At 24.7% G+C, this 12,445-nt stretch overlaps 4 protein-coding genes across 5 annotated transcripts; 2 read left to right on the forward strand and 2 right to left on the reverse strand.

Moving 5' to 3' along the window:
- Positions 1-87: 87 nt before the first annotated feature.
- On the reverse strand, positions 88-2,447 carry LOC127064296 (dehydrogenase/reductase SDR family member on chromosome X-like). The gene is made up of 6 exons (XM_050995154.1): positions 1,955-2,447; positions 1,347-1,454; positions 1,116-1,289; positions 814-1,021; positions 527-725; positions 88-437 (listed from the first exon to the last, which is right to left on the reverse strand). The coding sequence occupies exons 1-6, from the start codon at positions 2,127-2,129 to the stop codon at positions 237-239; spliced, it is 1,065 nt and encodes a 354-aa protein (XP_050851111.1). The 5' UTR covers positions 2,130-2,447; the 3' UTR covers positions 88-236.
- A 1,761-nt stretch (positions 2,448-4,208) lies between these two features.
- On the forward strand, positions 4,209-6,599 carry LOC127064221 (complex I assembly factor ACAD9, mitochondrial-like). Its single transcript, XM_050994943.1, has one exon. The coding sequence runs from the start codon at positions 4,438-4,440 to the stop codon at positions 6,298-6,300; it is 1,863 nt and encodes a 620-aa protein (XP_050850900.1). The 5' UTR covers positions 4,209-4,437; the 3' UTR covers positions 6,301-6,599.
- Positions 6,600-7,929: 1,330 nt separating this feature from the next.
- LOC127064235 (programmed cell death protein 2-like) lies at positions 7,930-10,176 on the reverse strand. 2 transcript variants are annotated; one of them, XM_050995003.1, is made up of 5 exons: positions 9,865-10,176; positions 9,284-9,485; positions 9,052-9,220; positions 8,499-8,951; positions 7,930-8,412 (listed from the first exon to the last, which is right to left on the reverse strand). In XM_050995003.1, the coding sequence occupies exons 1-5, from the start codon at positions 9,973-9,975 to the stop codon at positions 8,148-8,150; spliced, it is 1,200 nt and encodes a 399-aa protein (XP_050850960.1). In that variant the 5' UTR covers positions 9,976-10,176; the 3' UTR covers positions 7,930-8,147. The 2 variants fall into 2 exon arrangements, with proteins under 2 accessions (XP_050850960.1, XP_050850958.1); XM_050995001.1 differs by having other exon boundaries at positions 9,052-9,485; positions 9,865-10,171.
- Positions 10,177-10,225: 49 nt separating this feature from the next.
- On the forward strand, positions 10,226-12,279 carry LOC127064246 (dehydrodolichyl diphosphate synthase complex subunit NUS1). The gene is made up of 4 exons (XM_050995022.1): positions 10,226-10,949; positions 11,111-11,230; positions 11,816-12,065; positions 12,132-12,279. Exons 1-4 carry the CDS (start codon positions 10,631-10,633, stop codon positions 12,220-12,222), a joined length of 780 nt encoding a protein of 259 aa, XP_050850979.1. The 5' UTR covers positions 10,226-10,630; the 3' UTR covers positions 12,223-12,279.
- Positions 12,280-12,445: the final 166 nt, after the last annotated feature.

The raw sequence follows: 12,445 nt of genomic DNA on the forward strand, positions 1-12,445 counted from the left end.
GTACGTGATCAAACAAAATTTAATTTTGTTTTCATTGTTTCATTCTTTTTTTATATTAAGAATATTACAGCCATAATAATTATATGATTATTATATTTTTAATAAATTTATATTTTTAAGAAAATTTTACATTTAAAAATTTTACATTTTTTTAAAGAAAAATGTTACATTTCATTGCATAAATTTATAAACTTATAAATAAGTTTTTATTATGTTTTTATAAAAATATATCAATATTAAATATCTACGTATTGGAAAAAATCTTTCAGTTGTACTTGTTCAAGAGAAAGATGGAATAATTTTTCTTGAACAGATTTATCAAAAGCTATAGGATTTACTTTTGTTTCTTTACAATTATTAATATAAATGCCACCATGTTCTTTAATTTTATCATTAGTAGCTGCATAAATTATTGCCATAGCTCCTTGTTCAGGACTCTGAAATTATTATAATTTATTTATAAATGAATGATTAGAATAATATAAAAATATAGCATTTCAGAAATATTTCAGTCAAATTTCATTACCTTTACTATATATTTATTTAAAAATTTCATTTTATATATATAGGAATGCTGAAATAAATCTGTATTAACAATTCCTGGATGTACCGCATACACTTGAATGCCCAATTCTTTTTCTTTGAAAAGATTTTGTAAATGTTTTGTAGATATTACTTGAGCTAATTTACTTTGCCCATACATAGCATATGTGTTGAAATGTTTCCTAATCAATATAATTGTGTTATAAAAAAATTAATAGTTTTTATCTAAAGACTATAATTGTTGATTTATTCAAATTGAATATGTCTTACTTAAAATTGATATCGTCAAATTTTATGTATCCAATACGATGAGCACAAGAAGAAACATTAATAACTCTACTGTTTTCTTGTGGATGACTACCTGCTTTCAAAAGTGGTAATAACAATGCTGTTAAATAAAAGTGTGACAAATAATTTACACTCCATTGCTGTTCAAAACCATCCTTTGTTTCTTCATAGGGAGTAAACATTATACCAGCTACAAAAAATATATAAATTAATTATGAAATTATTAATTATATGCAAATTTTTATTTTCAAATATTAATTATATTCAAATTTAATTATTTTTACCATTATTTATTAAAATATGTATTTTGTTATAATTAAGTTTAATTTGATTAGCAAATTCTTTTACAGATTCCAAAGAAGCATTGTCGAGTTTATAAACTTTTGCTTTTCCCGAAGTAATACCAGATTCTCTAATCTCAGAAATTAATTTCTCTCCAGCAGCAGGTGTTCGACAAGCTAAAATAATAAGGTATTAACTTTAAAGTATAAAAAGAATTTTTTTATAATATTTACCAATTATTACTTCCATGTGACATTGCAGCAACATTTTAGTAATTGTAGCACCAATTCCTCTAGAACCACCCGTTACAATAGCAATTTTTTCAGGCATTGGTAACAAAGCTTACAAAATAAAATGATTTTAATAAAAACTAATACTTATTATGATACATATATTAAACTAAAGTTATTAGTAAAATGTATATTTATATTTTGATATTAATTTCTACATTATAATTTAATTTCCAATTATAGTAACTGCTTTAAGTAATTTGTAAATCTGTTTTCTTTTTAATAATATTCAAGATATAAATATGTATAATGTTCTTATTTGTTTGAAACATAAAAAAAATTGATATTTACTTTTACATGCACTTTCTAGTAGATTTATTACAAATTAATATAAAAAATTAACAATGTATAATATGAAAAAAAAAATATCTAATTTTTTTAGAAATATATTTTTCTTTATTAAAATAATAATACTAATTAAATTAAAAAATTTTTAAAAGCTCGTATCGCGTATGCGTACTATATAATTTTGAAAATGTGATTTGAATTTTCGAATGTTTTATTGTTTTTTAAACAGAAGAAGTTCAAAGGAATAAAATAAAAGATCGTACCTGTTTTATTATTTTTGGCATTCATTATATCGTTGATTATATCTTGAATACCTACTATCGAATATATTATGTAATAATAAAATATTGTTATTGGAAAGCATAAATTTATTTGAGATTTATAATAATATAGCCAACTAAACAGAAACGCGCACATTGAACCTATTATGAGTAACATCTTTTTATAATATCGCCTGTTTGTATAATATCGAAATTCTTTATCTGATATTCGTTAAAAATGAACTGACTTCATAAGTTGAATTGCAGTAGTTACTATGTGTGACGGAATCAAGAATACGTGTTCAAACTACCGTTAAGCTTTTTATAGTTCTTTTTTGTATAGTAAGAGACGTTTGATTATTTAGGTTACTTTAAAAAGCAAAAGGCTTTGCTCTTTTTATATATATATATATACATGTTTAGATATTAATATTTTCGTTTTAAAAATCTTTATTTCTAGAAATAAGTTTATAAATGTTGATCTTTGTATAAGGTTAAATAAATATAGCATAGTAAGTATATAAAATATCGATTACGCTGTTAGACGTGTGCTATCAGATGCATGATTTATTATATTCATTAAATTTTTTTTTTTAATTCTTTTCTGTTTCATTTTGTTGAATGAAATTTATATACATACATGTTTTACCATATGTATAATAAATAAATTCTAAATGATTATATGAATTTACAGGTAAATAAATTTCTTGACATATTAAATTAATAAATAATCTTTTTTCTGAGACGAATTTCAGTATTCAAGGGACGAATTCTTTTGCGTTTATTTATTATATAAAAATGTATAATTACATTTTTGGCCAATTTATTTTTTTTTGTACTATTCGACTATTTTAGTGCGTGTTAGATAAAATGACAAATATCGTAGAGATATTACAAAAGTATGTTTTACGTACAGAGCCGTATAATGAAATATTAAAAACCCGGAGTAAAAAATAATTTGTTGAAATTTCGTATATAATTAAAATTTCAAATCGATATATGATGTTAATACGTCTACATGTGAGTTAAATAAAAAAAAATATCAAATATGTATTATCATAAAAAAATTGATGTCAATAAAATATAAGATTCATCAGATAATTTATTGGATCTGATAAAAATGATATGCAAATTTTTTCAGTTTTTAAATTAGTTTGAATAATTAAATAAATTAACTTCAAGAATTTATTTCTTGAAGTTATATCATCTGAAATAATGAATACGAAATTATTTTATATATAATTTTTTTTTAATTAATTTGCAAATTAATTTTTTTTAATTAATTTGTTCATTTATTTACTCTCCAATTTATACAAAAAAAGAGTTATATATTGTTATTGTTAATCGAATATGCAAATAATTTTTTACTTCTCAAACGTGTAAAAATTATCTTTTTGTTATATATTTATAAATAACATTGTTTACTGCTTTCAGTTTTATATTTTTTACTGGTTAGAATGAAGCGTCATATATTAAATTTGTAGATCATATTAGTATCGATTAAGGTATAATTAAGTTTATATGTAATAGATATCACAGTGTAATTGGAATGTATTATATGTAAAATTCACGATTTGCATTGTAAATATCCGTAAGGTGTAACCCAAATGGAAATACTTCAATGATAAAGAATAGTAAAAAGATCATTGAGACACCATCTATCTAAAAAAAAATGAACTTCAGAAACGATATTTATATGATTATACTTTATCAGACTTACACGTGTAAATATTTCAGAATAGATAAGAGAAACGAATACTGATCAAAGAAACGCAAACAATCATTTATTTGATTTAAAGTGAATCATTATCATTTCGTTATAAGAAATACACAGAAAAGTATGTTTTATAAGCATAAGTTTTATGAGTTAGAAACATCGATTGGAATAAGAATTAATTTTTGGATCAACATGTATAAATAATTAATTAATAAATATATATGTAATAATTATAAATATATATGTAATAATTACATTGTAAAAAACAAATTAATTCTTTTGATATACAGAGTTTACATAAAGTCTGATAACACTAAATAGTTTATTATAAAAAGATTACATACGATATCTCGATACGCATATCGTTTTGAAGATAAAAAATTTTTTTTTTATTTATATTTACCCGCCAAAACTACAGTTTCATCATTCGTTTAACTGCATCTAATCGATAAAAATTGACTCACAAAGATTTTAATCCAATTTAATGAAAATAATAATATTATGCATTATAAATTTTGTATTTTATTAATTTGTTTATTACAAGATTTTAATAAGTTATTTTTTGTATTATTTTAAATTTTATTGGAAGCGAAGCAATAGCGACATTAGGGAAACCTATCGATAACATAGGCAACTGAAATTTATACAACATACGATTATGAGTACTTGTTAAAGTTCTTGTTGGGCAAGTTTAACCTTACCGGTGGTTATTCATAATTATATTTATCGAATTTTGGATAATATTTTTAAATAATAATAACGATACATAATGTTGACACGAAAAATATGTCACAATGGAAGTCGATATATACCAACATCTATTTATATGTCCAAAAGAAGTATTCAAAATATAGGAGAAATAGAAGTATTTGAAGATAAAACAAGACTGTCTGCACATAAAAAAAAATTAGAACAAAGACCACCATTCTTAAAAAATTTATTTGTTGGTAAATTTGACTTCGAGTTTATGGCTTTTCCTCAACCACAATCTTCTGAAAGGTACAAACAGTTTTTTGAATGGATAAAACCATTGGAAAATTATGTGGCTTCCGTAAACAGCAGTGAGATGTCTACCAAAGAAGCATTTCAAAAATTAAAAGAACTTGATATTCTACGAGCTAAAATAGATGCAAAATATGATGGATTAAATATGTCTGAAGCAGAAACTCTTAAAATATTGGAAACTTTAGGATCTATACCTTGGCTAGCTACAAGCCTTATTAAGAATAATATTATACCTATTGATTTAATTTCTACATTTGGTAATGAAGCACAAAAAGAAAATTATTTACCCAGAATAGGCAATGGAGAATTATTGCCAACAATTTGTATTACCGAAGTTATGAGTGGTCCAAATATGAAAAATATTGAAACTAAAATATCACTTTCAGATTGTGGTAATTTTTGGATAATGAATGGTAGAAAAGAATTTGTGGCTAATGGAGCAAATTCTAATCTGTTTTTAGTTATTGCTCAATCTGAAGAAAAGAATTTTTCATCAAATCTCTCATTATCTGGTTTTATAGTGGAAAGTAATTATGGAGGTATTACTTGTAGCAATATTATTCATACAATAGGTCAGCAAGAAGTACATGTTTGTACAGTTGACTTCAAAGATACACATATTCCTAAAGAAAATATACTAGGTGAAATGGGTAATGGAAATGCTATTTTATCGAATGTATATGCTCCTGGAAACAATAGAGTTGCTGGAGAAGCAATTGGTATTTTGAGACATTTTATGTCTTTATTGAACAAAAATATTTTAGGAAGAAAACATCTTGACAAATGTATGCATGAATTTGAAGCAGTACAAGAAGTTGTTGGATTAATAACATGTAGTTTGTATTGTATGGAAAGTGTTGCATTATTTACTAGTGCAACAAATGATCTTTATGAAAATCAAGATTTAGAATTAGAAAAAGCTGTAACAGAAACCTATTGTGCCAATGAATGCATAAAACGAATTTATGAAGGAATGCAGGTGATTGGAATTGAAAGCTACATGAAAGATAATCCATATATGAAAGTTTATAATGATGCTTTAGGATTGTCTTTATTTGATGGATCTGCCATCGATGAAAAAATATATATAGCTTTGTTAGGTTTGCAATATGTTGGAATCAATATTCATGAAGATATTATTAAAGCAAGAAATCATTTACTAAATCCTATTCATTTTCTAAAGCAAATATTTTCTAAAAAAAAAATAAATTTATATTTATTTGAATATACACATCTATCCTTTAAAATGGCATGTACTCTAATTGAACAATGTCTTCAAACATTAGTAGATATAAGTACAATGTTATTAGAAATATATGGAACAGAAATATCTTCTAAGCAGATTATATTACAAAAATTAGCTGATATTACAATTCAGTTATATGTAACAATAGCTGTTGTAACACGTGCCTCTAGGAGTTATTGTACAGGAATTAGAAATGCTGAGCAAGAAAGATATATTGCAATGTATGTTGCCCAACAGGCATTTAAGAAAGTAGAACTATTAAAAGACAATATAATTAATAATGAATTAATCCAACATGAAAGAACATTGGGAAAAGTATCTGAATCTGCATTTCAGCATAAAGGATATATGTGTGAACATCCTTTGAAAAGAAACTGCTAATTATACCAAAAAATTTTCTATGCAATATTGGTACATTTCTTGACCAATAAAAACTTATAATCTAAACAATACAACTTACATATGTTATTCTTACATTGTACATTATCTGAACATTTTTTGTTAAATAATTGATACATTATAGAATTATAATTTATAAAATCTAAGCACAGCTAATAAAATGACAGTGTTTGCATTATGTGAAACAATTTTATTGCTTTTAACTAATCTTAATGCATCAAGGTTGCTGTGTGTAAAAACTAATGTTAATTACTTTATAATAAAAATATTTATAAAAATAATTAATACCAGAACTAATCACGAATTTGTTCCCATCCACTAAGATTGTATGAAAATTCAAGGTTTATAGATTGTATCAAAAGTATAGAAAAAATAGATCCCTTTAGTTCATAAGATTGGTATTTTATGCTATAATAATGTATATATATATATAAGAATAAACATATTGGTAATCATTATGTTCAGATAAATTCTTACAATTGTATAAAGAAGTATTGTTTAGAAATAAGTATTGTTTTAGATATAAGCGGATGTTAATTGTTTAATAAAGTAGAATAATCTATAAAATTAAATTCATCAAATAAAATTTATTTACGATTTAGGTCACTCTAGAATTTATTCTATATTATGAAACTAAATCAATGCAATTGGGACATGTGCACATAAAAAAAAACTAACAGATTAAAGAATTGAAAAAACGATAAAAATTAAATAATGGAAATAAAAACAATGGTGATATACGAATTAGAATTTATGAATGGAACTAGTCTTACTCAAAATTAAATACTCATATCATTCATAAATCTCACTCACTCATCTCATTCAAATATTTCATTCATATGTATTATATTTATTACTTATGGAACTTGTTTTATAGATTAAATAATTATGCTCATATTATGTTTAATTTACATTAAAAATTTTTTATAATTTGAAGTCAAGAAAAATGAGCAAATTTACTTTTACTTAACTTTCTCTATTTACATATCATCTACAATGTACACTTATATTTTTACACTAAAATTAAACATTAAAATGCTTAATTTTTTTTTTATCTTTACATCATACTATATATCTCAAAATTTTTATTTACTTTTATTAATCAATAATCACTTCAAAATATTTAAGTGATTAAATCTACTATCGTTGTTCATAATTATAAGATTGAGTTAAATTAATTATTGGAAATAATCTATAGTTTATGAATTTTATATGCTCTTTCTTGTATTTTATATTCCAATTACTTTGAATTATATTTAATATTACTTATCATGTTCGTTATATAGTATGTAATATATTAAGTAATTTTATAAGCATTATATTAAAATCAAGTTAAATAGTCACACAAAGAAAAATCATTATAAGAAAATATTTCAAAATATTGTACTTTAATATGTTAAATTTTGAAAACTAAAATTGGACAATATGTCATGAAAAATTAAAAGTGGAGAAACTAAAAAAAAGAAGAAGTATGTTGTCTTTTATAAAAACAGAGTTAAACATATTTTATCATAAAAATATTATAAATAAACTATACAAAAAATCACATAAAAATATAATAAATAATTAATAAATACACAACATTCTGGTGAAGTTAAAGGTCAATAGTCGTTTACACAAAGATAATTATGTAATTTCTATATAGTATTTCCATTAATTTTTTAGAAATTATTTAAAATGCATATCTGTCATAATTTTCAATACATTTTCATTGTATTACAGACATTTCAAACTATATGGACGGTATTTATCTATAGAAATAAAATTACTATATTTTTACCAAAATTATATCTCCATACTATTTTATAGAATTGATTAAAACATAATCACTATAATCTTTCTGCTTGAACAATAATATGTTCTTCTCTGTATGAATCAGTTGAGGACCAGCAACTTTTTAAACATGTGAATATCAGAACTGTACCAAATTCAATTTGAAAATTTTCCTCATTTTGTGGTTGCAATGTTAGTTTTGGTATAAGTGTCGGCAACACTTGTAATTCAAAAGTCATTTCTGCTCCACAATGTCTACATTTCCCAATACAACCACTTATAGGATATAATAGTAAAGTTGCAGAATTATCTCTGCAGTATCTATAAAATAAGAATGTAAGACATATATTTTATTTGTATAAAAAAAAAAATAAATAGTCTTCACAAGATAACTGAAATTTCTGTACCTTAACAATTGTCCAGGATTATCTTGTATGCGACTGACAAAATTATGGAACATTTCATCTCCATGTAATGGAACACTTTTTTCATACTTTTCTATATCTGTCCCAGCATTTTTGGAATCATTAGATTCTGGAACAAATGTTGGTGATGCATCTGGTTTGGTATGTTGATATTCTAAAAGTAACTCTCGAACATGTTGTGGTACATCAATATTGGAAGCTTCTTCATCAACAGAAATAAAAATTTCAGTAAAAAAGTATTTCTCTTCTGTATTCGATTCAATCTGTATTGGGAATGGTGTTACTTCATGTAATAAACTGACCAAGTCACATTGTGGCTGTGTAGGAGTATCAATGCATACAACTTCACTTTCTTCGCCTTCTATTTCTGCAGATGCTTGAGAAGAATCTACTTTTCCTACAGCTCCTCCAATTGGAGATTCTATGCTTGCAGGGCTAAGGGATATGATCGACATAGATCAATACATATATTGCATAATAGACATAATTTAATATAACATACATACAAAATAAACAATGAGTTATTTTTACAAACCTATTTGCATTTGGATCATCTACTTGCAATACAGCAAAATCATCTACAAAATCTTTTCCAATAGCAGACTGCATGGAATGATTAAAATCAATAGGAACATTTGATAACATGTTATTTCCATTGTGTTCACAAGAATTATCATTCAAGTTATCGCCCCAGTCATCTGCTCCTGCCAACCAAGTTTTTGTAAGTAATACACTTGTGCCATCTTCATTAGATGGATGTGTTTTACTTTCGTTCTCCAAGGATTGAATTCTCAAACAAGTCCAACTTTCATTGTGATTCCAACAATTTGGATTGATACATGCAAATATATAAAGTGTGCGATGGTATTTTGAATTTTCTAGTGGAGCATACAATTGTAGAGCCAAGAGTTGGTGTAAGCCGCAAAGTCTACACTGTGGTGATGACAGTGTGTTCTTTCCATGCCAGTCCTATCCATAGAAATATTATACATAAGTAAGTGTTGATTGATTAAATATGATATAGAGAAATTACAAAAAATATTAATATATTTTTTTAAAAAATATTTGGATAATACTTCAAAAACACAACAAATAAACAATAACTCAAAATATCTAGTCTTATCTGTCTATATAATAATAGTTAATAATTTGTGCAGAAATATCATATAAATTTGTAGAAGATTATACTAAATAGCTATTTTTTTTTAATCTACTATACGAATATATTATACAAACATGCAATTACATAAAAATTTCTCATTATCTAATTTTTAATTTCTAATCTATATATAAAAAGCAGGAATGCGTAAAATAAAATCTTTAACAAACTTTTCCTTCTTATACTCACTGGAAATCCACCAATTTTATTAGTTGTAAAATTAATGAGATTACGATGCTTGTCTGTCACATAGTCATCTTCGTAACCAAGATATACCTTTGTGCGATTATTACGAGCCATTAAATATGATTCAAATAATATTTCATTGGAAGACTTTCGATAATAAAATAACACTGATTTTTCAATACAGCGTTATCAATGCAGCTTATAGAATGCAGCTGATATGTACATAACTTCTGCACGACGCGTGCGCTTTTACCGGTTTCTGCTTTAATCGATTTTTGGAGGTTTCACAAAAGATAAGCATATTACAGATTTCTTCACTCATAGTTCTAAGATAAACTCTGGTGGTGGCGCTATTATAGCTTTTTTATTATTTTTCACGTTGGTATTTCTTTTTCCCTTATTAGTTGTATATAAACCAATACACTTGTTACAAATAATGTATCATGTAACTTTTAGCATTGAGCACTGAGATAAGAAAGGAAAATATGAATATATAAAATTGTTTCTTTTTTATGATTTTTGTCTATTAACAACACGTATTAACACGAAAGTATCTAGTCGCATTGCATTTTCCTTATAAAATAGTACAATTTCGAAAGTAAACATTGTAATAAGACGACGTATTTTTTATTCGTATTTTTTATTATAATATTGGCAGCATTGTTACATGTTAATAAATCGGCAAGTATTGTGACGGGGATCAGTCTCGTGGTGTCCACCGGTGATTTTGAGTGGATGTATTGTATAAAAATATTTATGATTTTGTTGTATGACCGTGCAATTAGAAAAACATAAAATGTTTATAATATTTCGTACGCTTCTCATACTCATTCATCTTTTATACAGCTTACGGTTAATCATTTATAATAGCTGTTTAATCGTTCATCGAAAGTGTATAGGATATTGGTATAAGAAAAATCCAAAGATAGAGATAGAAATGCTTGTGCATAGTATGAATAAATTAAGAAAACTGCCAGAACATGTGGTTATTTTGGGAGAAAAGAAAGATTGTATCAAAGATTCCATACGAATAATTTCTTGGTGTATTACATTGGGTATACCTTTTATTAGCTTTTACGGTCGAAAAGGTAATATGCCATAACAATTATATATCATTATTATCTATATTACATATACTTAATGATATAAAGATATATATAATCTTTATGTTATTTTTTAACATTACTTTTTACTTTACATTTCATGATTATTATATTTATGTATTTGTATTTTACTTAATTTTATCTAGACTTTTTATCGCAACATGAAAATGCTCTTAAACAAGAGTTTGCTGTTAGAAGACCAGAATTAATGGAGTATATTAATTGGAGTCAGTTGCACATTCCACGCAAAGAGAATGGAATTACAGGTATAGTAAAATTATTTATAAATTTATCGTATATAAAAGAGGTTTTATATAATTACATTGAAATAAATAATTATGTTGTTATTATAAGAATATCTACAAAAGAGATTTATAAGATATCTTATTTGGCATACAGTTTACTTGCTTTTAAATTATTTGCTAATATTATAAAAATGGTATATATTACATAGAAATGAAATATATATTTATTATATAATTTTATAATTGTTTGTTTGGCCATCTCTTTTCTCTTACTTCTTCATATTTTTCTTTAACTGTATTTTTCAAGAAATACTAGTTGATCGCATGTTAAAATATTTTTTTATGAATATTACCAATAAGTTTTTAAAAGTATTCCTTTACATGGAAGTTGACACCACTTCTGAAGAGGGCCAATCCTTTTGAAAAATTGATGTATTCAAGAAGGTTCATTGTGCCTACCTTATGTAACAATTGTTGGATTGATACAGTTGAAAATGAATCTAATTGAAACAGTAATGAAAATAAATTTCTTATATGCAATTTGTTTGTAACTTTATACTTAATGCTTTTTGTTTATCTATAATAACATTTCATATATTTTTCTAGGTTCTAACACTGTGATTCGAATATTATTACCATGTAAGAATAGCGGAAAGGGCGGAGTAGTATTATTAACGCAGCATTTAGCAGAAGCTGTAACAACAAAAAATTTAAAAATAGAAGAAATCAATGAAAATTTTATTTGTGAGAAAATGACATTGAAAGGAATTCCTGATCCTGATCTAGCTTTAATACATGGACATATTTGCTCTACATATGGTTTTCTTCCATGGCATATTAGGACAACAGGATTTGTGTATGTAAAAATATCAACTAAATTATTTAAACAAATTGATATAGATTTATTTCTATATATTTTCAGCACATTACCTGAATGCCACAATGTGTCAGTAAAGGACTTCATTTGGATACTAAAAAAATATAGTAAGCGAGAACAAAGATATGGCGAATAATATTATTATTTATAAATAATTTCTCTATAATATTTGTGTGAAAAAAGACAATTGAATTGAATCCTTTGATAAAGACTGAGCAGGAAATAAATAAAAGGAATTGTTTTGTAATAAATGATGACTTTTCAACATAAAGTGACAATATCTTTGTCGCAATTTAATTTTATTGTGTAATTAAGAATTTTCTATCTATTGAAAATAAATAGATTGTTATTCTTATATT

Source organism: Vespula vulgaris, chromosome 5 (assembly GCF_905475345.1).
Source record: "Vespula vulgaris chromosome 5, iyVesVulg1.1, whole genome shotgun sequence".
Taxonomy (NCBI): domain Eukaryota; kingdom Metazoa; phylum Arthropoda; class Insecta; order Hymenoptera; family Vespidae; genus Vespula; species Vespula vulgaris.